Raw genomic sequence first — 24,576 nt, 5'->3', positions numbered from 1 at the left:
AATACAAGACAAAAAGGAGGAATAGCAACAGAAGGTCATCATCAGATCCCGAAAGGCCAAGGGGCTCAAGGCAGGGCTTCCTGGGGGAGCAGCGCTTCAGGATGGGCCTTGAAGGTTGGAGAGAATTTGAATGCGGGGGGGTTGGGGGTAGGTCTCAAACTGGGCAGGGTGGTCACTAAAAGGATGGACGGCACAGAAGATGGGGTGAAAAAAAACACTCTCAGTGCTGTAAACTGGCTTTGAATTAGTAAACAAGGAGAAGCCCCACCCCTGGGCGGGTCCTTGTCCCTCCCGGACCACCCACAGCCCGCCGCCTCGGCGACCAATGAGGGAGAAGCACGAGTATTTGCGCATGCGTGGTGCCACCAGTGGGCGCGTCCAATAATGACTTGGGGCTCCCGGCAAGTAACATGACTAAAAAGAAGCGGGAGAATGTGGGCGTCGCTCTAGAGGTGAGGGGAGCCGTGGCGGGTGGGCCGCAGGGTTAGTTGCCTTCTCCCGGCGGCGGAGTAAAGGGTCGGCCCCGCTGCAGATTGGAGGAGGAGCCGAGGGGAGGAAGTGAAGGCGACGCGGGTTTGGGGGAGGGACGCGAGGGTCGTGAGAGGGCCCCATGGGGCACCCGGAGGTTGGGGAGCCCGAGGGGGCGCCAGAGGTGGGAGCCGGAAAGTGAGGGGACCGCCAGAGGGGTAGAGACATGGAGGTGAAGGGGAGCCCCAAAGAGGGCGGGACATGGAAATCAGGAGGCCCTGAGGGCAGACGTGTAAATAAGAGTACCCAAAGGGGGCGGGCACTCGGAGGTGAGGGGGCCCCCAAAGGAGTAGAGACCTGTGAATGAGGGGATCCCCAAAGGTGAGGGAGACCATACTGTTTGGTACGTTACTAGTGGCTTAAATATCCCCTAAGATGGGAAATTTTTCCTCTGGAGTCCTGAAGCTTGTAGTTTGAAAATTACTTTGGGAACCTGTGGGAATTGGTAGAGAAATCTGGAATGGTGGTGTTCCCATAGAGCTTGAAAATAAATTACCGCATGTGGAAGGGAAAGAGCACTGATGCATATGGAGCAACTGCTGGATGCTAGTGGATTTGCATTCTCAGTGGATTCTCACTACACGCCTGTGCGATTCTTAACAGATGAGGAAACTGAGGTTTCAGGGAGAGCCCGGGTTGACTGTGGTGGAGGAGCAAGAATCAAGCACAGCTGATTTGCCTTCTAGTGCATCTTGGCTCCCGTGTTGCAGCTCCCTTAGAGCATGCAGGCTAAGAAACTTAAGAATGGTTAAGACTCATCTGTAGGGCTTGTTAAAAATGGAGAGTTGGCATTTCCCCCACCCTGAGTCCTTCAGTAGGACGTGGGTGTGCATTTTTAACAATCTACACACACGCATGCTGATGCAGGAGGTTTTAGCACCACCCCTTGAGAAATATTGGCCTACTTGGTAGGAAAAAAAGGTTGGTGGAAATGTGAATCTCCTTCTAAAAGAATGCAGATGGTAAAGTGAGATGGCGTTATGTAGTGAGAAGACCATAGACCTTACAGCCGGTATTAGGACATGACGAGCTGCTATAACAGAGAAACCGGAAAATGCAGTGGCTTCAAGAACAAGACAGTTTATTTTCTATCTAACAGGCTAGAGCAGGGATTGGCAGACATTGTCTGAAAGGGTCACATGGTAAATATTTTGGGCTTTGTGGGCCGTGTGGTCTCTGTTGGAACCACATTGCAGTTGATTCTCGTTATCCGTGGATTCTGTATTTGTGAATTTGCCTGCTTGCTAAAATGTATTTGTAACCCCCAAATCAATACTCGCGACACTTTTACAGTAATTCACAAACTCAAAGCCGTGAAAATATCCATGACCTGAGGCCCACGTAGCCAGCTAAGAAGGAACAAGGCGATGCTCTGTCTTCTTGTTTCAGCTCTTAGACTGTAAATGTGTCCTTCTTGTGGTCTGTTTAGGGCCATGTTTTTTGCATTTTTGTGCTTTTTGTTGGTGATTTTGCTGTTCAAAGTGGCCCTCGAGTGTAGTGCTGAAGTACTGCCTCGTTTTCCTCAGTGCAGGAAGGCTGTGCATGCCTCACAGAGAAAATACGTGCGACATAAGCTTTGTTCAGGGCTGAGTGGTAGTGCCGTTGGCTGCGAGCTCAATGTTAGTGTGTCAACAATGTGTATTAAATAAGGTCCCTTTAAACAGAAACACAAAACCAGTTTTTGTATTGATCAGTTGATAAAAATGTGATCAGAGGCTCACAGGAACCTAACCTGGTTCAGTATTTGCTAATTCATTGTTGGTGGCAACTTTACAGAATGTAACTACCATGAATAAGGAGAATCAGCTATACTTTGGTGGGCTATCTTAGCACAAAAGTAGACAGGATGTAAATTAATGGGTGTGGCTGTGTTCCAATAAAACTTTATTTACAACAGACAGTAGACTGTGTTTGGCCCATAGGCTGTACTTGGCCACCCCTTGGTCTAGAGTACCAGGACTGTCTGCCATATTCCTTCCATCTTGTGACTCTGCCGTCCCCCAGGGCCTTGTTGTCAGCTCAAGAATGAAACCAGGTCGCACCGCATTGATGTGTCCACGGGCAGGGAAAGAGAGAAAGTGGAGGAAGAGCACCCACTGTCTTCACACTCCTGGCCCGGAGTGCCCACTTTCCATTGGCAAAGATGTGAGCTGACGTGAGGCCTCTCCTAACTGCACGGGGGAGCTGGGAAACACATTGGTTGGCTAGGAGGCCGCGTGCCCGGCTGCAGCACCCTTACTGTGGAAGAAGGGGCCAGTGTGCTTTAGTGGCCGGCCTGCGGGCTCCCCGGCAGATTGCAGCGTACCTCGCAGCGTGGTGTTGAGGACTGAATGAGACGCTGTGTGGAAGGTGCCTGGCACGTGCTGGCACAGGTGCATGATCAACGAACAGAGCTTTCTCGTTAGTAGCCTTTGTAGTTCTTTTGCAGCCTCCCATCATGACTAAGTCAGCCCTCTTGTTTAGACTTTCGTTTCCTCGTCTGTAACGTGAAGGACTTGAGCTTCACCAGGGGTTACAGGTTCACTGTGGCCCAAATACAGATCACAGATGTCTTGTTTGGCTGACATGGGTTTTAAGGGGCGTGGGGCGTGTGCTCTCTTGGTGCCTTTACCGGTCACATTTGCCCATTTTTTCCCCCTATTGATACCAATATAGATGTTTACATTTGCCATCTCGGGCTCTACTTGCATATGCTAAGATCTGAGATCTGTAACTGTGTGCCTTAGAAAAAGCTTGGCATCTGGCTGTCTCCCCACCTTGTCGCTCCGTTGCCCCCAGCGGATCTGAGTATTGAATGTGCACTGATGCTCCGTAGCAGTAGATATTGTCCTCTTATTAAAAGTCGTGTGCTCAGAGCCAATGAAGTGGTGATTTAATCAAAAATGTTTGTTAATCTGATGAGTGCAATAAAACCCCCACAAGTGAGTGATCTCAGCACCTGCAAACAGTCTCCACTTGTTATAATGAAGCAATTACTGAGCAGGCGGCGCTCACCCCCAGTGCTGGCCGGGCCAGCTGTACCGGGCAGTCACCTCCCAGGACAGCCAAGCACCACCCAGCCTCCTCCACTTGTGGCTTCTCTCACGGCCTTTTTATCCAGCTCATTTGCCACCTTGTGAGATCTCTGAGTTGGAAAAAACTGGCTATGAGTTTTAGCTTCTGAGAGTTAATTCTGAAGAACGAGAGAGAATTACAGTTCAGATGAGAAATCCCCAGCTCCGGTACTGATTTTAATGTTGTGTGGGAGGAGGGGAAGGTTGCATTTCAGTCTAACCTGATAGAAGAATTCTAGCTGAGGGAGAGGTTGCATTTCAGTCTAAACTGATAGGATTTTGGCTGATGTAAAACCTGTTTTCGTTTTTTAATCTCTGATAGTAATGACCTGTTCTGTGGTCATTGTACTTTTCTTTCACAGCTGGCCCATTCAATTTGGTGTCTTTAGATGTTTCAAAAGCCAGTTGGTTTTAAGTTAACACATGTGCAATGTCTTAGCTGACATCTTAAAGGAGATAACTTGGTTAAATCTGGTCCCTTGGTTAAAAAGGACAAAAATGTATCCGTTTGGAAAGCTTTTGGCTACAAGTTACAGAAAACTGGCCTCAGTGACCTAAGCAACTAGGAGTATACTTATATTCCCATAACAAGAAATTTGGAGGTAGGTGGCTACTGGCATTGGTTCAAAAGCCCAGCTATGTCAGGGCTGGTATTGCTGCATTCTCTTAGCTGTTTCCTCTTAGTCACAAGATAGCTGCCACAGCTCCAGTCATCATATCCAACTTTAAGTCAGGAAGAAGGAGAAAGGAAATACAGCACTCTTGGTCCTTTTTATCAGCAAAGTATAAGCTTTCCCAGGAGTCTCCTAGCTGACTTCTGGTACATCTGCATGCTGCGAGCCTTTCTGCCAGCCCCTGGCCGGGCAGCTCCCCAGCAAGGTGGCATCCCGTCACCTGGGTCATGACCATCCCTAGCTGCAGTGAGGCTTGGAAAGCATCTGGTGAGCTTTTCTAACATCTATAAGGCAGAGGGAGGCAAAGGAGGAGGGGTTGGGAATTGATGGTGTATTGGCCATCTAATAATATCTGCTATAAGGAGTAAAAGTTAATGGGAGTCATTTAAAATTCACTGGAATCCTTATCAGAAAAAGAGGCCTGGATCAGTGACGATTAAGGAGAGGTCGTAGGTCAAGGGGAGAAAATGGCTTAGGCGTGATGAGCACCAGGAGGAAAGGACAGTTTGTTTCGTGTCGGCCGCTGCTGTTAGCTCCCTAAGGACAGCAGCACAAAGTGTGGATGGAGACAGGCTCACTTCTGGAACAGGCCATGCACAAGGCCGAGGGGAACTAGCAGTGGTCTGAGACAGGGCATAGAAGCAGCTTTAGTGGATTGTCAATAAATACTTAGGAATTGGCTTGAGTGGCTGGAGGAGGCACTTGAACCTTCACCCCTGACATCTGGGCCCCGTTGAGTGGTTTGCCAGTCATAGGTTAGGTGGCCACAGTGGGGCAGGTGACGGGATGCCACCTTGCTGGGGAGCTGCCCGGCCAGGGGCTGGCAGAAAGGCTCGCAGCATGCAGAGACTGTTCAAGGGCCACTGACCATTAAATGAGCCTCACCTGTCGCCAGGCTCAAGCGACAGGTCGCCATTGGGCAGGTGATTTCTCTCAGCAGCTTGCGTCTGGCTCCACTCCACTTGACGGGGGTCAGGAGACTAAAACCTCATTACCTAACGCGGCAGGATGTCAGCATGTGTGGAGTGGCTGTTTGCCAGCATCTTAATTAATGAATTCATAAGGCACGGGATGGATGCCAGTTCTTGAAAAGTGCTTTGAGCCTTTCAGCGATGAAGAAGCTTTTGCTAATTTATCAAAAAATATATATTGGGGGAAGAAGAGAAAACAAACCCCAAACAACGTTCTGGCCCAGGGACAGCTGAAGGCTTCAGGCAAGGACGGCCGTGCCTCTGCTCACAGAGCTGCTCAGCATGCCAGAATGTCTTGGGGTTGCATGGGCCTCAGCACGGCCCTCATGTTCCTGACCTGGGGCAGGGGTGACTCCCCAGAGGAAAGACAAGCCCCTTGGCTCTCTGCTTTTCCTGAAAATTGTTCATTGATTAAAAACTGGGAAGGTTTACCGTCTTCATCTGCTCGGCCCCAGAGAGGAACTTCTCACAGGGCCTGAGGGTTTGGGGAGCCATGGGCACAGGTTTGTTTTCTGCCCCCACAGGGAAACACCCCTTAAGCGGTGTCAGAGTAATCAGCCCTTTGGGGTTTGAGGCTGGTCATCTGGAAAACTGAGGCCTGTGACGCCCGTGTAACTTGGCTATGTGGCCTGAAGGCCCCAGATGGAAAGCCCCAGCACTCTTGCCAGAGACCATCTGGGCAGGCCAGGCGTTCTGGCTTCTTTACCCATTATAATAAACGTCCTGGGGCCTCCCTGACATGTGAAAATGAGTGGATTTCAAGAAATCCAGTTCCCAGGCTGCTGGGGCTGAAGATGAAACAGCTGACGCCACTCTCTGGGCTGTGAATTAGCAAGTGAATAGAAAGGCTTTGATACCCATTGGGGAATGAAGGGCTTATCAGGGCCAGCTAGCCCACCTTTTTCGTTCTAGAAACTGGATCTGTTTTGGGAATTTTGCAGGGTGCTTTTGTTTTAGGTAATTTGGGGGATGGTGCCTGGGATGTTTGTGAAGCTGGGAGTGGGAGGGTAATTGTCTTCGATGTTCCTGTCTCACTGTCTCCAAGCAAACAGATTTCAGTCAGGTCCTTCCCTCATGGGGAGTATCGGTTACTACGTGAACAGAGACCAAGCAAAGCCCTTGTACAAGATTATTCAGAGTCGAGAATCTGTTGGAGCCAAATCAGCAAGCTTAGATGGGCTTCAACTGGGATGTGGAATAGCTTAGTACCACAGAACCCTTCTTTGTCATGAATGTTTTCATGACGGATTTTGGAGAAAGAGCTTGAAGTGGTGGAAAGAACATAAGCTCTGAAGCAGAAAACCCCAGATTCAGACCCCAGTTCTGCCACCTCCCAATTACACGACCTTAGGCAGGGATCTTGCTTCTCTGTAAAACTGGGCCAGTGCCTTCTCTGCAGAGTGGATGGAGACATTGGGTGGCATACCCGAAGCTGCCCACAGTCTGCCTAGCCCAGGGCGTAGGGGTGGAGGTGGACCCAGGAACTGAGAGCGGTTCGGAGCTGGTGCTTCTCTGCTTTCTCGATGCGGGGTGGTGGCTAATAGCACACACTTGGACTGCCCAGCTCCCCCCTGTGCTGGCTGTGTGACCCTGGACAAATTACTTCATCTCCATGGCCCAGGTTTCCTCATCTGCAAAACGGTGGATACTGATCCTGCTGCTCCCGTCATGGGGTTATGGTGAGCGCTCTGTGCCTCAGTGGAAGCGCTGACTACAGTGCCTGGCATAGTGCGTGCTACAGAAGTGTTGGCTGCTACTGGGATTGTTGTGGTCTAGTTTTGTATGGACTTTTGACTTCCGGAGGCTGCTTTGACTCATGCCGCGCCATCCAGACACATGGAACTCCGTGATTTGAGTTGGACTCAGATACCCCAACACCATGCTCTGTATTAGGTCTTGGTGCCCAGCAAGGACCTGGCCAGGCAGGTGGAGGCTCTGCCCCATGACCACTGCCTGACTCCTGAGGTTAACCCATTTCAGCAACTTCTGTCACTCGAGGGCAGAAGCTCCTGAGATCAAGACCAGCAGGACCAGAAACGACTTCCTAAACCAGAAAGCAGAGAGGGCTGTGTGAACCACAGCCCAGCCCTGCGGTGCCTTCTGCCCTTTCCCAGAAGAAAGTCTGGGCCTAGACAGTGGCTCCTTAGGGAGTGCGGAGAGCCCCCTCCCAGGCTGTCCAGTGCTTGTGGGAGCGCCATTCAGCCACCTTCACGAGGAGAGCGACAGCCTGTGCCTCGTTCTTGTTGGCAGAATAAAAGTTTCAAGTGAGGCCTCCTGCAGCAGCAGCCACCACCTGGAGCTGGCCCTCCTGGGGCCTGACCTGACCAGTGTGCTGGGCAGTTATCTGTACGTGAGCTGGTACTCCCGTTCCTGCCCCCGAAGAGGCCTCATTCAGGGCTTCAATTCCAGGAGGCTCCATACTCCTGAAAAGATGCCTCATGGGGATTTCAGAGAATTTTAGTTTCTCTTAACACAGTAGTTTTATGGTGTATAGGACCCCAGGGAGACATCCCTAAAGCTCCAAGGATAAGGTGTTATTCCCCAAGTCAGGTGGCAGAGGGGATTTTGCTTAGCTGGCTCGGGGCTGCTGATGTGCTAGTGGAGCACCTTGCAGCACACAGCACTCAGAGCTGCATCTGAGGGCGGGGCCCTCGGGGAAGGTCACGGAAGAGTCTCTGCCCCGATGACTGGAAACGAAGAAGCCCTTTCTTCCCTTGGTACCTACCAGCAGGAGCGATGGCCCTGCTTGGCTGGGTTCAGGCCTCTGCCCACCTTGACGCTGGGCTGACTTCAGATCTTCACATTCTTCTGCAGGAAGCATCCCCACCTCTGTGGAGAATCCTCGGTCTTATACTTCTCTTCACTGAGCCTGCTCCTCTGCCCACTCAAAGCTGCCCACCAGGCCCCGATTCCCCAGTCTGTGCTCAGCTAAGAAAGGCAGCAGATCTCATCCTTACTGCGGCGGAATCCCTCCTGGGCCTTTCCTGTTCGAGTACAGACGTCCTGGACCCAGTCTCCAGGGCCTCCCCTGGCACCTTTCACTTCCTCCTCCTTGAGGGGTGCTCCTTCGCACTCCCTACCTTAGAAACCTCTCTCTCCCTCCTTTTCCTCCTCCCTTCTTCCCTAATGCTCTGCGTCTTCCCTGCCTGGGCTCGGACGAGCAGTCCCCATGGGCAGGCTTTAGCCGCTGCTGGTCTCAGGGTCAAGAACAGACTTTCCCACCAGGACACCCTGCATGCTCACCACCTACTTCTCGGTCCCCTGAACTGCTTGCACAACAGATTTACACAAAACCTACCAGGTCCTCAGCACTGTGAGCTTCCAGAGGCACAGTTTGCTAACTTAGAGGGAGCTCACACCACTGCCTTTCTGACTTCCTTGGGTCCCTTCGTAGCTGTGTTTCACCTACTGACTGTCATCTCAGTGACTCAGACACGATGTTCTTTTACCCTGCATAAAAACAGACACTTGGTCTTGTGAATATAAACAGAATGCAGGGACATTTCCTAACATTGTGCACCACCGGCATCCACTCTCTGCCCCTGCACTGCCTGAATGAGTGCCCTGTGTCAGTGCCCACCTTGGCTGTTCCTATTTGCCTGTCACAGTCACAGCCAGCAGTATTGCCCACTACAGCTCCAGGAAAGTCCTGGCACCTGAGCCAGTCTCAGGCCAGCCACGTTCTTCCTGCCAATTGATCCTCTGTCTGGCCTGTCAGGCAAGAGTCCTGGCAGCCTCCTGGCCTCCAGAGTATAACCTTCTCCTCCCATTGGAGTTGGTCCGATCTCTTTGATGGGGCCTCTTTCTGCCTTAGTCCTAGGACTTTGCATTCCTGCTCCCAGCTTAGCTGGATGCCAGGCCCCGTAGAGCTATGGTGTGGCTGAATCCAGTCTCCAACTGCTAGGCTCCACTTGCTGTTCCAGGTATCCTCAGATGCCCACTGGTGCCCAGACCACACATGAGTCTGTTCTGCCCTTGGACACTGCTCTAGGCCTCTCATCCTCGGGTTCCACCAGGCCCAGCCTCTACAATTTGGTGCTGGTTCCAGACCAGCGGGCTTCATCTCCGGGCAGGATCATGAGGTTCCCAGCATGCTGGGTCCTGAGCCAGCTAGATGCACTGGCCTGTAGAGGGTTTGCTGTTCTGATGGTTGATCCTGCAGCCCCCTTCCCGACCCCGCCACTGAATCCCTCCATAGACTCAGATGGCCGTATCCGAGCCAAAGGGGCTCCTCTTCCCACCGCTGCCAGCCAGTGACCAATGGAGATTTCTGTCCATCGCACACCCTCACTTCTACCTCTTTCTCTTGCCACAAATTAACTCAGTTTTCTTTTTATTCCACAAAGATCCAGTGAAAACCTTCTCTGATAACGATAGCATTTACTGAACTCTTACTATGTCTTAGGCACTCTTCTAAGCACCTTACTACACATATTGCCTCATATCATCCTAACAACTCTTTGAAATATGAAACATTATTATCTTTGTTTTACACGTGAGTAAACTGAGGCACCGAATTAAGGAAGTCACCTAGATATCGGCAAGTGAGCGGCAAGCTGAGCACCTGATTAGAGCCCACACTCCTTACTACCACTTTTCAGGACCCACGATTTCAGGCTTCTAGGCATTTGGCTCCCAACTGTTTGCTCAGCTCTGACCCGTATGCTTCTAGAATCTTCTTGACATTTGTCTCCTTATTCTGGTCCTAACCCCTGCCTTCTCTCCTGGTCCTGGCTATCTTGTCCTCCATTGCTTTTAGCCTGGTGGCAGAGAGAAAGCTAACCAAGGACTATATATTTGCACTGGGGAATCCACAAAGTATATAATGCATGTGCATGTCATTGAGAGTTGACTGAAAATCCAACTAGGAGCTTCCTTTAAGGCCCGCTTTCTGAGTCCTCTCCCCCATTTCTGGGCCCATCTTACTGAGCCAGCTTCACTCTGTAGTCGCCACTCTTGACCCCAGTCACAACTAAAAGATGCTTCATGACCCTCCCTGCCTTCTCTGCAGCCAGGAGCTCACCTGGAATCTTTGTACCCATTGTTACAGCTGCCCAAGAGCTGGCTTCCGCCTCAGCAAATGCTGCAGGGTGTTTGACTGCAGGCGGGGTCACCTTCTGAGGATGGGTCTGTGACCTACGGAAGAGCCTCCTGACAGTCTCAGCCTCTCCTCACTCAGCCCACATCAAGCAGCTGGGTTATAAAGAAGGGAACTTGCTATTTAGAAGGGAATCAGAGAGAGCTGTCAGCAGGACATAAATATTCATAGAGGGAGGTTAGAGCTTGAGTCCCTAAAACCTTGATTTGTGTTCGTCCATTTAAGCCTCATTAAAAAGTGGTAAATGAAAGTGGGGATATTCAGTGGAACTGCAGATAAATTGGGCTTGTTCAGATAAAGGCCTCCGACTGCCAGCTCTGCAGGCCCTGCCCAGAGCGTGACAGCAGACTGGCTTGGCCACTTGGGGTTTGCCAACCTCGATTTAAAGATTTTGCTTAGCATGAGTTCCTGGCCTTGCTCTGAGCCAATTACCACTTGTTCGGGCACCTGGTAGCCTTTCAGAAGTGTTTAGGGTTGGAAATCCCCAACTTGCTTCCAGAATGACATGCAAAGCAGGGCCTGGCCCAAGGGGTGACAGGGAGAAATCTAACCTAGGACTAAGACTTGCATTGGGTAATCCACAAAGTACGTAATCTGTGTGCATGTGTAGTTACTTCTCCTCCTAGCTGCTTCCAGGTTCTGTGAACACACGGGGAGTGTTTCAGACTCCAGTTGCTACATGAGGCCTAAATCCATCCCCAGCCCCTTGGCCCCACACCCAGCCCTACCCATTCCTCCATGGCTACAACCACAAAGACTGCAGCTGGCCAGGCCTTGTGATGGCCACAAAGAGAAGACTGATGGCCACCATGCCTTCTAGGACAGGAGTGCCAAAGTCAGGCATCCTTAGAGGCCAGGCAGTCACATAAGTGGAATGAGCCAATCTGGGCTAGACGTGACCCCCGGGCTGCAGGTTTATACTGTCTGCCCTGGGGGCTCCCAGAGTTTGGGAAGATGAGGTTTGGACATCCATAGCTAGGATGACAGTGTGCACTCAGCCTCATGAGAGGAGGCCTGATTAATTTGCCAGGGGAAGGAAGCAGTACCCTTCCAGCCAAGGGCAGCAGAGAAGGCCTTATGGAGGAGGGAGAGCTTTAAGAATTACCCTTTGTTTGGGACCCAGTATAGCATTTGGTACCCTGATTGTGGTTTCTGTACCATGGATGGAAACAGCAAGTCTAAGGGTGCTGAGGGGCTGGGCTGTGTGTTGGGGGTGCTGCTGTGAAGGGTGGGCCACATGGTGGCCTGAAACACCTGGTCCTCCCAGTTTGGCTCCACGAACAGTGGCATCAGGCTGTTGCTGTTCCCTGAGCCTGGCTCCCCAGTGTTCATTTCTCTACAGCACAGGTTCCAGGACAGGCTTTGGCCTCCCCAGGTACAGGCCCCAGCTCCTGTTCCCAGGACAGCCCTCCCTTTGGTGCCCATTAGCAGGGAAATGCCACAATTAACCAGGCAATTAACTCAAGGCTCTGCAGTTACTCCCTCCCACAGGGCCTGGCTTCCAGCGCTGGAGTTGGCAGTGGGCTGGGGCTGCAGGGAAGGGGAGAGATGGTGTGTCATTTGGGGAGGGCACTGGGATGAGGGAAAGTGGCTGACCCAGAGGTGGCCAGGATGGGTACTGGCCAGGGAGAGGGGGCAGAAGGCCCAGAGACTTCAAGTGCAATTCTCCTGACACTGGCCCCAGAACACCTGCCTGGGACTCTGGGATTCATACTTGCAGTCATTGATTGCAGTCTCTGCAGGGGCTACTCCAGAAGGGAATGGAGCAGAGAATCAGCTGAGACCTATAAGGAGAGGGGTACTCCACTCTCACCCCTCAGAAAAGTTATTCCATTTGGGGGCCTGTTCTCCCATTTGTGAAATAAAGGTCACATTTGCTATTGCTCCCAGGGATGTGGTGAGAATGAATAAAGTCAGATGGAAAATCGAGTATTATGGGGACCCAAGGCACTGTTGTCAGCCGCTGTGAGGGACACAAGGCCCTCTGAACCTTCCCACCCGCTGAAATCTAGGCTTCCGCCAGCAGGGCAGAGGTGCAAGCAGAGCAGGCCCAGAGAGGTGGCCAATCAGACAGACGTGGAGACAGATGGACAGACAGATGAACTTTCACAGCCAAATGTGTGATACCAGGACCCAGTTTTGGATGATCCAGTCTAGTATTTTACAGAATATTTTCCCACAACTCAAATGGTTTCCCCAAGAACACATCTCTGAAACTGTGATCAAAACAAATGGGGGAACTGATCTCTCTGGCAAGCAGTCTTTCAGGAGCTTAGCTATTTTGCCCCACCTGTTACAGCTACCTTGATGATGGGCAATGTTTTTGCACAAGAATCAAGTCAAAAAGAACTAGAAGTGTTTTTCAGCTGCATTTTTTATACTAATTTTTATTGATTCTCATGGAAAAATGTATATTTTTACAACTTAGACTACTTTAAGATAAGTGTGTCAATGCAAAAAGTTCTTCTGTCCTTTGGCCCCCAGATGTCTAATCACTGCCCCACACTGTGGAGTGCCGTGGAAAGGCAGAGCCTCCCGCAGCATCTCGTTTCTTTCTATGACAGGCCTGTGTGGCGCGCGCCTACACGCTCGGAGCTCTGCTTGCTCCTGTTTGTGCTCCAACTGGGGTGTGTGCTGGGGAGACAGCTGACTGAGGGGCTGCTCCTATCTGTCCCCAACCCATGCTTTACTGGGAGGGTCAGGGCAACTGTGAGGACCTGAGCAACACCCATAGCCATTTCCAGTGGGGCCCAGGCTGCAACAGGAGGAGGTAGAGGACGGCAAAACAGTGATGCTGGGCGGAGCAGGGGCTGTCTGAGAAGCCTCCTAAAGGCTCCCTCCTCCCCATCCCCGGATCCCAACTGTTTTGAGATTGAAAAGCTCTGCTGCCCATCTCTGCTGGGCATGCCGTATGTTTCAGATCGATGGGCTGGAGGAGAAGCTGTCGCAATGTCAGAGAGCCCTGGAAGCTGTGAACTCTAGGCTCCATGGGGCCGAGCTGAGCCCAGAGGCCAGGTAATGCTCCTGCCCCCACCCTCCTCTGGCCCCTCACATATATCCTGGAGCCTTGGCCCTGAGCTTCCATCCCCCCCTTCCTACCCCCGCCACTGGAGACCTGGGCCCTTGTCCAGCCTGCCCTGGTGTGCCAGCTGCCCCTCAGGTGGAAAGAAGGAAAAGGGCTTGAGCCATAGAACTCCTTCCTGCTCACAGGAGGTCTCTGGAGAGGGAGAAGAACAGCCTGATGAACAAAGCCTCCAACTATGGTAAGAAAGGGCCTTCCGCTCCCAGCCCTACTCCCTAGTCCCAGGGTCAGGAGGGGCAGACGCCCAGGGAGCCCACAAGGTCGTGGGGATCAGGGAGGTTCTTCAAGAGGGAGCAGCCCCTAGGAGGATGCAGGAACCCACTGTAGGCCTAGCAGCCTGGAAGAAGAGCAGGTTCGTTCCTTTGTTTCAAGGGAGATGGAGAGCCTGTGGGATGAAGGCATATGGCTGTAGCTGAGCCGAGTCCAGAAGAGACTCCCACATCCACCCTGGCTTGGGAGGTCTGTCCTCCCTGCCCCCTCCTCCCAAACCTCCACTCCCTCCCATGAAAACTCTGCGATGGGAGTGGGGACTGGAGAGGCCAGAGTGAAGAAGGATGAACCTCCCATTTGGGTGCGGGGGTACAAGGGCTACTGTGGGTGGAGCAATGCTGCCACCTTCTGGGCGCTGGGGGCAGAGCAAGGTAGAGCCCAGGCAGGACATGGAGCTGGAGGGAGGCTGCTGGATCCACACCAACCCCACAGCCTGGGTGGGGAAATAATCTGCAGAGGCTCCTCAGAGTTGTCTGTCATTCTCTCCCTGAGGGCCAGACCTGGCCAAGAATCAGCTCCAGAACAGTCTAGATGGCAGGAAACCTCCCACAGGGACCAGTTTAAATCAATATTGTAAACACACACACCTGCACATCTACCTGCACCACGGGCTCAGTCTGGCCGCCCAGAGCTGGTCTGTAGGTATTTCCCCACTCCCTCACACTAGTAGGAGTAGGACATACATTCTCCCTCAAGCCTAGCAATTTTCACACAAAACCACGGCATCGCTGCTCAGTTTAGCCCTCAGAGCACCAGTCGCCTGCGTGTCACACAAGGGGATGACTGGGTACAGTGTGGCTGTACAGTAGCAGGACTGGCTTCCTCTAGAGGTGAGCCCAACTACCTTGTGGGCACAAACTGCCTCCTCTTAGCAACCCTAGTTCCGGCTTAGCTGGGCATCCAGCAGAGGGCAGGACTGGAAGCACTGGTGGTGAGGCCCCACCCTGCACCTACTCCAGTGTCAGGCCCAAGGTGGTCTCAGCTGCTCTGAGTTCCTAGTTGGCCAGAGGGGACATCCTGGAAGGATGAGCACCACAGAGCCCACCAGTGACACGTCAGAGGACTCACACCTGGTGATGCCACACCACCACCTAGCTTGGCTTTCAGGGGTGGCCTTTTTGGTGACCCCTTCATATATTGCATCCTCAACTTCAACTGCATTTGAAGAAAAGTGGTTGAGCAGCATTGGGTGTTCGGACATTTTTGGACAGGGATCTGTAGCCAAAAGGTTGTGAGGATCTAGGCAGATCAAAGACAGAGCCATTTTTATGAATAAGGAAGTGGCTGGGAAGGAACACCTGCCCTCAGCACTGTGTGTACCCATTGGTGGGAGAGGAGAAGGCAGATGAGCCCAACCTACCTGTCTACCACCCTGTTTCCTCCCAGAGAAGGAGCTCAAGTTGCTTCGGCAGGAGAACCGGAAAAACATGCTTCTGTCTGTGGCCATCTTCGTCCTCTTGACCCTTGTCTACACCTACTGGACCATGTGAGCCTGAGATTTCTCCAGTCAGCACACGCTTCCCCTCAGCTCCCTGGTCACTACCAAGCAGGCCCTTCAAGCCTTAGGAGGACCAAGGTACAGGGGCATTTCTCCCAGACCCAGACACTGGAGCAAGGCTTCCCGTCAGCCCAGCCCCTCTTGCCTCCTGGTCCTGCTATGGGGCCTGGGTCTCCAGAAGGACTGTGTGCTGGCCCCTCCCTTAGCCCAAGGGAATGGCAATAAAGAACATCCACGCTGTTCCTGTCTGCTGAGTAAATGTCATGGTCTGACTGCAGCTGGGGGGCGGTGGGGGTGGCAATCAGGAATGAAGGAAGAAATGTTCGAGAGAAAGCTCTTGGTTTAGAACTCACAAAGAAGGGAGAAGGAGGGCTGTGAAGGTGAGCCCCCAGCTTAAGTGAGGAATAAGGAGGTGGCAAGAAGCACTTGCCAAGCCAAAACTATGCTGGGAGCCATTTTCAGGGCTGGGGCATTGCTGGGGCCGAGAGGCAGACGTTGTACCACTTGTCTACCACCCCCACCAAGCACACTGTCTTGCCCTCCACTGAGTGCCACTGCCTGTAATTATGGCAGACAAAATGCAGCCTGTGCAGACAAGGGCAACTTGGGGACTTGAAATGGTCCTGTGGCAGTCCCATAGGAGTGAGGAGTTAATCCATCTTCAAGAGGCAGGCAGGGCTGGTGAGGCCTGGCAGAGCGAGTGGGCAGCAAGAGTCACTGTAATGACCAGACAGACTTATGGTGACAGTGGCCAGTAAATGAGGCAGGGTTTGCAAGGAGAAGCAGTAGGGGCTGGGCTGATCGGAGTGGGAGGCAGGAGCAGCAACCAGAGACATCACTTGCTGCCCCTGAGCACACCCCCCAACTCTATCTACTCTAAGCACAGGGGCCAGGAGGGTTGGCAGTGGAAGGATGGGGCAAGGAAGAGCAGAGTAGAGCAACCAAAAGGATGAAGGGCTTGGGTGCTGAGATTATTCCAATTAAGTAAAAAACAAGGAAAGGAGTTGCCCTGGGAGCTAAGACTGAAACATCAAGGAAGGACCCTTGGGGCCAGGGTGAAGGAGCCAAGCAAAGTGTAGGCAGGCTCCCGGGGAAAACCTGCACCAGAGTGATGGCACTGGTGAGAAACTCCAGCCTGGAGCAGACAGGGAAACACCATGAGCACCTACACGGCCCCCACCCCCTTGTGCCTCCCCTAGTGCAGCCATGGAACAGAGGGGAGGCGGGCCAGGGGTCAGCAAAACCATCTCTCCCCCGAGTCTAGTGACACTAATTGGTCTGACGCCTCTGTTATTTTAGTCACACAGACTGATCCTGGATTGTCACAGTACCACCACGGAGTAAGCTGTGTGATTTATTTAAGGGGGAAGGTACCTCCCTGCCCTGCTGAGCTGTAGGTTCATTCATTCTCTTCTAACAGGAGCTGCATAATTTCCCGACTCTTCCTTGGGCTCCCTCCCGAGCAGCGAGCAGCAGCCCTGGAGCCCTGAGCTTGGACAAGGCTCTGGTTAAACAAACCCTCTTTTCTCCCCTCTTCAAGGAGAGCTTCCTCCCCTTCACCTCCAGCCCAAGCTGTGTCATCCAAGCCAGTCCCAGACCACAAAGCACCGAGGACAAACAGCAGCAGCCCCAGCACAGAGCCACACAGGCATTAAAAATATGTTTATCTTTAATGACCCAGGATTCTGCAAGACACACTGATATACCCAGAATTGGGTGGAAATACAGCATCTTAGGGGTGCTGCTGCCAACCTGGGGGGAGGGGCTGGAGGCTGGCTGGAGACCCCTGAGGTGGAGTCAATTCCAACCTCATGGGGAGCCTCAGTGCCCTGTCTCCATGGAAACCAGTGTAGCAGTGGGATGGGGCCCTAGGGAGCCTGGATGAGCATCTCTGAGAGGTATTTCCCATTAAAAACAACCACAGGTGCCCTCCCCCACCCAAAGCTACTGCCCAGCTTCCCCTCATCCCCCTCCGCCAAGACAGAGGAAATGGAGTGACCACAAAAGAACAAAAGCGACTGTACCTCCTACTGAGGAAGAAAGGGGGGGGGAGGGTAGCAAGGTGGCTGTGGCAAACAGGGGTGCCATGATTGCCAGAGGGCTGGGTGCGACCCAACCCAGGAGGTACCCCCCGTTACGGTGGGGCCACTGCTGCTGGCACATAGAAAAAGGCAAGTCTTCAAGGCCGCTTCCTCCCCTTCTAGAGCTGCCCAAGGTTCGGATCAAAAGGGGCTGGGGCCCAGGAAGGCTCTACAACCCCAGGAGGCAGTCACATCCACAAAGACAGCACTACCTGCATCCCAATGTGGTGTCAGGGATGTGGGGCCCACATGCCTCCCTTCCCGGCCTGCGGGACTGTCAGAGGCCTGGGCTGGGAAGAACTCCAGGGAAGAACAGGACAGGGGTCGGGGAGGAGACAAGAAAATTTTCTCCAACTTGGCATCAAAACAGAGCAAGTTCAAAGCAACAAAACCTTGATTTGTACACCAGCTGCTCCTGGCCAGCTCACTAGAGTGGGCTTCCACCCATGAGGGTTGGCCCAAGAAAAAGTTGGGCAAAGCAGGGGCATGGCCGCCCTCAGGGCAATGCTTGGAACTCAGAAAAGTGAGTCTACAGGATACAGGAGAGGCCGGCAGAACCAAAGCCCTGCTGCTCTCTGACATGTCCTCCACCAGCCCCATGTGCCCTGGGCCCTGACCTCAAACCCGCCATAGGAGCGCGTCCTTCAGGCTGAGTCCTGGCAGGGAAGACAGTTCCCAGGCAGGGGAGCGAAGTCCAAAAGGTGTCCCAGAAGGAACGTGAGTGTCCTCCGAAGGCCCCTGACAGCTCTTCAAGGGAGATGCAGAGGAGACCACCCACCCCTCACGGCCAGGCTGCAGTGCCTGTGCTCCCCAGTCCCTTTCCACTATGGGAGAGGAACCAGTCCTGTGGGCCCCAGGCAGAGCGCCCGGACAGGGAATGACGGGCCATTCGGCAGGGGTGGGCGTCCCCAGGCTGTCAGGCGCTGTGCGTCTGGATGAAGGAGAGGACATCCTCCTTGGACAGCTTGTCTGGGTCCTGGGGCTTCTGGGAGTCATGCACATGGATGCCATCCCCCCACTCCCAGAAGAGCCGGCCATAGTAGCAGATGCTGGGGAGGAGAAAGGAGGTCAAAGGGCTGCACCCAGGTGGAGCAGGACCAAGAGATCCCCATCTCACCCCTGGCAACTGACTTAGGGGATGGGTGTTCTTAAGAATCAGGGCAGAGAGGGGAAGGTCTATCTGTGACTCCAGTTGAGCAGCCAAAAGGTACCCAGTAGGTCCCTCCTCCCTGCCTTCTAGAACCAGCTTTTCCCAACAAACAGCTGTGACTGCTAATTGCATCCAACTGGATTCCTACAATTACTGATATTCCTGGTCTGTCTGCTGCTCTAATACAACAGTATTAGTGTGGTGACAGAAACTAGTGTCAGTGGCTAATTACAGGCACATTAAGGCTGCTGGCTACTGTCAAAATCTATGAACAACAATCTGGCAAATGGACACTGGGTCCTGATAAGGGACAGCTAGGACCCTAAGTCCTGAGGGGCAAGGCTGTGGGCCCTCAGCATGTTCCCATCACCAGGCCAGCGTCAGAAAGTCATGTAACCAGTGGCTGCTCCATGGAGCAGATGCCCTGCCAGGGTGGTGCCCTTCACGCCCAGGACTCCAAACCATCAAAGCAGGTCCTGGCATCACTCTCCTCTCACTGAGCTTACTACCCAGGCCCAGCCACACCCTGGTGTGGGCGGCAGAGGTGAAGAAGGGGTTGGGGGGAGGCACCATCCCCACCCTTTTGGGGAGAAACCCAGCCCATGCTCAGGGGAGTCCCTGCGGGGGCAGTAGTCAATCTCAGGACCCAGGGCATTCCCCAAGAGGGCTGGCTGGCGTCCTGACAGGAGTACCCAGGGCTGCTGAGGGGCCAGCTCTGGAGGAGGGCTACTTACTGAAATGGGGCAATGGAGTCTGCAGGGAGGTCAAAGGTAGAGGTCTTGGTTTTCTTGTTATAGAAGAACTTCCTCTTGAAGCTTTTGCTGAATCCCATAGTCCATGGCTCTGATAGGGAAGAGGGGAAGCCCAGAAAACACACAAAATTCCCATGGGGGATAGGTCAGGCCAATGCAGGGGTGTGCCTTCCTCCATTCCCGTACTTCCATTTCCCTCTCTCCCAAAAAAGCAGGCAGAGAACAGCCTGTGAGGATGCTGCCTTTATCACCAGCCCAAAGGGGCCCCAGGAGTTTGACTAAGATAATTACTTCTCAATAACCTTACTCCAGTCCTGCCATCCTGCCACCAGGGCAACATCTCTGGGACCTGGGCAGAGGCAGCAGGACTTTATTAGCCAGAGGGCAGTGAAGAAAAGGGATTCTACATGGGATGCAAATGGCTAAGCTTGGCTTTCTGGATGTGCTGCTGCCGACCCAGAAGGCCCTTTTCCTACCACGAGGAGACCATGTGTGCATATATAAGTTGAGCTCCTCTCCCCAGCCCCAACCCAATCCCCGGGACTCACCAAAGAACAGAAAAGGCTCAGGCAACACAGTCCCTCCCAACATACACCTCAAATAAATGCCAGCCTGGCTGCTACTCATCTTAGTAGGGAGCCCTTGGCTCTGGCTCAGCCAGGGTCTGGGCCACTCACCCTGGCTGAGTGAAGGAGGCACAGGGAACAATTACTCATCACCCACCATTCACTGTCCTGACAATGTAGAGGCCAGTGGGCACAAAGTGCCGGTCATCTCGCCCCGTGTAGCTGAGCTTCGGTGTGCCGCTGGAGCCCTTGATGATCTTCATCTCTAACCTGATTTCCCAAGTAGGCGTGCAAACAGGAAGTGTGAGTGTGTGCGTTAAAAGAGATTGAAAGAAAGTCCTAACACTAGTCTCTAGCTAATATCAAAAGCAGACCAAACACAGTATTTTATCTTGTTTCAGTGTAAGAAACTGAGGCAGAGACCTGAGTTGCTCCAGGCCACACAGCAAGTGAGCTAGTGCAATATTGGGTTTAGAATTTGGGCTCTGCACTTTCAACCAAGCAATGGAGGAAGGGGAGTGACAGATGCCCCTCCTATGTTGTTACTGTTTGGGGGGTTTAAGGTGAACCAGTAAGGATAAGATCTGAGACCATGGGTGCCACTGGGTCAGTCCACCACCTATGGCATCACTGTGGCCACTAAAGAGTTAACATGAGAGCACTGAGACCTGGCCCAGCTCCCGTGGCCACAGCAGGCGCACACCCAGGATGAACCCCCCAGATCTGAGCACCCCGCACACTGCTAAGAATGTGAGGAAGCAGTTATGCCCCCTCCACCCCTCCAGGCTCAATTTTTCTGTCAGCACCAGGAGCTGGGATTTATAGTATTTCAGGCAGCTTGCTGCTCTGCCCCTCGCAGGGACAATCGTAACTATTACAGCATCAATGAGCCCGTATTTCTGCCTGACACACACCCGCCCTGCTCCCCTCCTGACAGGGTGCTGAATCAGCTCTCAGCCAGGGGCCTGTTGGCTGCAGCGAAGCCACGCTGAGGCAAAGGAGGTGGGGGGTAGAGGCTGCCCGTCAGGGCCAACTCACTACCCCACCTCCAACCCATCTACAAAAAAACAGAATGAATCCTGGACACTGCTGCACCCCCACCCCAACTGCTCTCAAATCCTGAGCTACCCTGGTTGAGTCACTCACCTGACAAAAATCTTCTCCATCTCCTCCAGCCTGTACACCTCCTTTACCCTGTAGGTAGAGGGATGGAGAGGGGACAAAGGCTTCCTGGGGGCACATTCTTGTCTGGGCAGCAGCTGGTAGGCAGGAGGCTGTGCCTGTCCTAATCCTCTGCCTTGGGCCCCTACACTACCCAACCCGCCAAGAACTAGCACCCCTAGCCTGGATCCCAAGCCTGTTGAAGTGATGTCTTACAAAGACAAGCCCTAGGTTTCAGAGCGGCCAGGCATCCCCTCAGACTATAACTGTGGTTCTGGAAGATAGGAGGGAGCAAGAGGAAGGTCTGGCAGAAAAAGATGTCTCTGCCAGCATTCCCACCCAGGTCACCTTCACCATTACCAAAGGCAAGAACACCAAGGGCCAGGCTCTTGCCCAGGTCTGTCTGCATGGATTTTAGGCCTTCCTGTAGCAGTTACTTCCAAATAGTCCTAATAGGCCAATTACCATGAGGGGGGCGGGGAGGCCCCTACCCAGGATGCAGGGCTCCTGGTTTGGCGCCCCGCCCTCCACCTCTGGGGCCTTGAACATGCCTTTGGAGCTGCTGCTGGGTCAGGTCCCCGAGACTCAGCAATCGGACCACAAGCAACGGAGGCAGGGTCCTTGGAAGCTGCCTCTCAGGACCTGGCAGACAGGCCATTTTAAAGCACAGGAAGAAACTGCTGTTGCACTTTTAGAAGACATCTATAAAGTGCATTCTCACTACTGGATTTAATTTTAACTAAGTAAATTTCTATTAAAGATAAAAATAAAAATTATTTTGATAAAGTATAAATATACATCTCAGTCTCTAGTCCCATGAAGCCTCAAAGGCAATAACCTAAGACCTCGGCCCAGCCTGGAAAAGTCTGTTCTCTACCTATCTGCTCCTTAACTCTTCTCATCCTCCTCTCCTCCCTCAGGGGCCTAGAACTTTCACACTACCTAACATGGCGACAAACCCTGGCCTTCTTCCCAAGCACCAAGGATCTTACTCCCTCAAACCATCCTCCTCTATTTCATGTTCAAAAACTCCCATTCCCTCAGCACCCTTTTCTTACCTGAAAAAAATGAAAAGGCCAGGTGATATGCTAATGATACTCAAGCGTGAATGTGTGACTCCCGAGGTGCGTTACCGCTCTCAGAAGCACGTCTTAAATAAGGATGCTTTAACCCCTAGGAATGAATCTCCTGTGGAGCTTCACCCACTGTGACAGGCAGGATGGGAGATATTCTGGGATGAAGGAGGCCCCTCCTCGCACCCCTAAACAAATCACTCAAGGGCACTCTTCCCTCTAATGCCAACCTTGCCTGGTCCTTTCCACTGAGCCTTCCCATCCCCCACAGGACAGGGAAGCAGGCATTGGCCAGAAAGAAGCAATGAAGAAGGGGGATTTGGGAGAGAGAGAGAGATAATATGCTCACCTGATAGGATTCATGTCAGGCCGACTGGGCTTGGAAACAGCTTTCACAAATTTCTCAGCAAGCTGAATTCTACAATCCAAACAGAGTCTCTCAGAGGCAAGCAAGGGTGCTTCCACCAGCACCCCCACCCCCAGGGCATATTTACAGCATCAGTGGGAGAAGACGCTTGAATCTGCAGCAAAACTGCTCCAAGAGGCAGCACTCATATTCCCCCAGGAAGCCCACCGTGCCCTTCTCCACTGATGTCTTTATGCATATCCTCCCCCTCTCTCTGGATTCTGACCTCTAATTTCACTACATCTTGGTTGGTTTTCCCGATGTGTACCTTCGCTGTGCTCAGTCACTTCAAGTATCATCTTTACTGGATATGTCTGCTCCATCACCCCAAACCACAGATACCACAGTACACCCACTCAGATGAACCAACTCAGGAGTGACATTAGCATCATGGCAGTATAAGACATCCCTCCTTTTCTAGCAACTGATTAGGCATCCATTCATGAACAAAAGCGCCTCTGTGGGAGTTGTGGAATCCAGTTGTGGACTTAAATAGGACCACCCAAGCATAAGACATGTTCTTCACAGGAGAAGACCCTATAAGGTTGCCCTCTTGCTCAACCTTAACACAAACATCAGCACTAATCTGAACAGCTGTGGCAAAATGGAGTATGTTGGTATCCATGACAATCAGGGCCCAAGCTCTAACAAACTCTGAAGTGCCAACATCAATTTCCCATTCTGTCCTTGGAACCAGCCAGTGGGTGGTAGAGGGAAACTAAGGATGCCCTTAAGCAGAGGAGGCCTGGGTGGAGGGCCAAGCCTCAGACGCTGCTGTCACAGAGCTGTTCTGGCCCACCCCTCCCTCCCTCCCCCCAGGGCCCAGCTCTCACCGCTGGTTAAAGTGCTGCTCCCGCACGTCACTGCCATTCAGCACAAGGACATCGAGGATGTGGATCGCACTAATCTTCCGCTGGGCCTTCCCCTAGAAGGATAAGTACACTGCCCACCCTGCTAGGCACTGGCCTGGGGCCCACTCTGCCCACCATGCACGCTGGCCTCCATTCTACTTACAGCTGGGGGAAGGACTTTAAACCCAGGATATTTCTCTTGCCTCCCTCCCAGCTGGTTCTCAGCACCAATCGGCCCAGGCTTCTGAATAGATATCTGAGGTTTTGGATAATGAGCCCCCTTGAACCTCAAACCCAGTGAGGCTGCCACCATGGTACTCCAGCCAGGACCTGGCTTCCCACCCTTGCCAACAGTTCCACTGACTATTCTGAGAGTCATCAGTATGGCTGTAATACCCAAAGCTCATGGGAAATAACAATGCTTCTTCATGCTTCTTTTCTAACAGATCTCTGGTCAAAAACTAAATCAGCAGCTAAAAACCCAGTAGCCCCAACAGGACTCTTGATGCACAGAGAGGATCAAGGGCTCCTCCTATACACATAGAGACTATGATCCTTCCTGCCTGAATATACTGTGGCTTAGAGCAACTGCTCGAAGAGAAGGAATAATTGCAAAGCCTTCCCCAGGCCCTAGGCCATGACAAGCACCACATGCAATGTAACCCAGTTAACTCGGGGAAAAAGGCCAGGCTCAGCTGTGCCCCAGTTGCCTAGCTGGCAGGATCAGAACAGGTGAGCAGAACCACCTCTGACCTCCCCTTTCAGCTCGTGAACAATCTCCACAGAGAGCAGAGTGTCCCGGGGTAGCTCTGTCTTCAGGTCCAGCTTGACCCAGCGGTCTGACTGGCGGCCATCCCACGTGTAGATCTGGGACTTCTATGGGGAGAGAGAAAGGGCCGAGTCAGGCAGGCATGGAGATTAGCGGGTGAGAGGCTCAGTTCTCAAAAGGGCTTTTAGTTGGCATCTACAAGCTGATGGGGCTGGAAAATGTCAGAAGACAATGTCTCGGAGAGATTAGTCACTTATACTTCAGTGATAAGGATAGTGCTGTCCTGCACTGCCTCAGTGGAAGAGGAGGAGTAATCTGGCTTGGTCCTGGTGGTTGGAACAGACCCAGAGCACCATTCAAAAGGCCTAAGTTCATAATTAGTGGCCTTCAAGAAAGATCCAGCTTGGTGTATCTCTGAGGTGGGTTTGGTGAAGGGTCCAGAGAGCAGAGGAGGAGGAAGTAAAAAGAGAAAAAGATAAAGTGTGCGAGGACACAGAGAAAGTAAGTGAGCAAGAAGAGATAAAATTATACAGAAAGACAAGTCAGAGTGGAAAGAAAGCAATGATGACTTTACCTAATTAGGTAAGATATAG

At 52.6% G+C, this 24,576-nt stretch overlaps 2 protein-coding genes across 4 annotated transcripts in view; one reads left to right on the top strand and one right to left on the bottom strand.

Moving 5' to 3' along the window:
• The first annotated feature begins 309 nt into the window (after positions 1–309).
• On the top strand, positions 310–15,414 carry CCDC167 (coiled-coil domain containing 167). The gene is made up of 4 exons (XM_008541226.2): positions 310–452; positions 13,245–13,339; positions 13,535–13,587; positions 15,063–15,414. The coding sequence occupies exons 1-4, from the start codon at positions 411–413 to the stop codon at positions 15,164–15,166; spliced, it is 294 nt and encodes a 97-aa protein (XP_008539448.1). The 5' UTR covers positions 310–410; the 3' UTR covers positions 15,167–15,414.
• Positions 15,415–16,825: 1,411 nt separating this feature from the next.
• Positions 16,826–24,576, bottom strand: part of CMTR1 (cap methyltransferase 1) — a 55,556-nt gene continuing 47,805 nt past the window's right edge. For all 3 annotated transcript variants that reach the window (XM_008541227.2, XM_070584524.1, XM_070584525.1), the window contains 7 exons: positions 23,968–24,090; positions 23,197–23,288; positions 22,307–22,375; positions 20,870–20,917; positions 19,881–19,993; positions 19,140–19,248; positions 16,826–18,304 (listed from right to left, as the gene is read on the bottom strand). In XM_008541227.2, the coding sequence (XP_008539449.1) occupies positions 18,172–18,304; positions 19,140–19,248; positions 19,881–19,993; positions 20,870–20,917; positions 22,307–22,375; positions 23,197–23,288; positions 23,968–24,090 (687 nt within the window). In that variant the 3' untranslated portion in view covers positions 16,826–18,171. The remainder of the gene's footprint in view (positions 18,305–19,139; positions 19,249–19,880; positions 19,994–20,869; positions 20,918–22,306; positions 22,376–23,196; positions 23,289–23,967; positions 24,091–24,576) is intronic.

This window comes from Equus przewalskii, chromosome 19 (assembly GCF_037783145.1).
Source record: "Equus przewalskii isolate Varuska chromosome 19, EquPr2, whole genome shotgun sequence".
In the NCBI taxonomy this organism is placed as follows: domain Eukaryota; kingdom Metazoa; phylum Chordata; class Mammalia; order Perissodactyla; family Equidae; genus Equus; species Equus przewalskii.
This window is presented reverse-complemented; position numbering and strand designations above follow the sequence as displayed.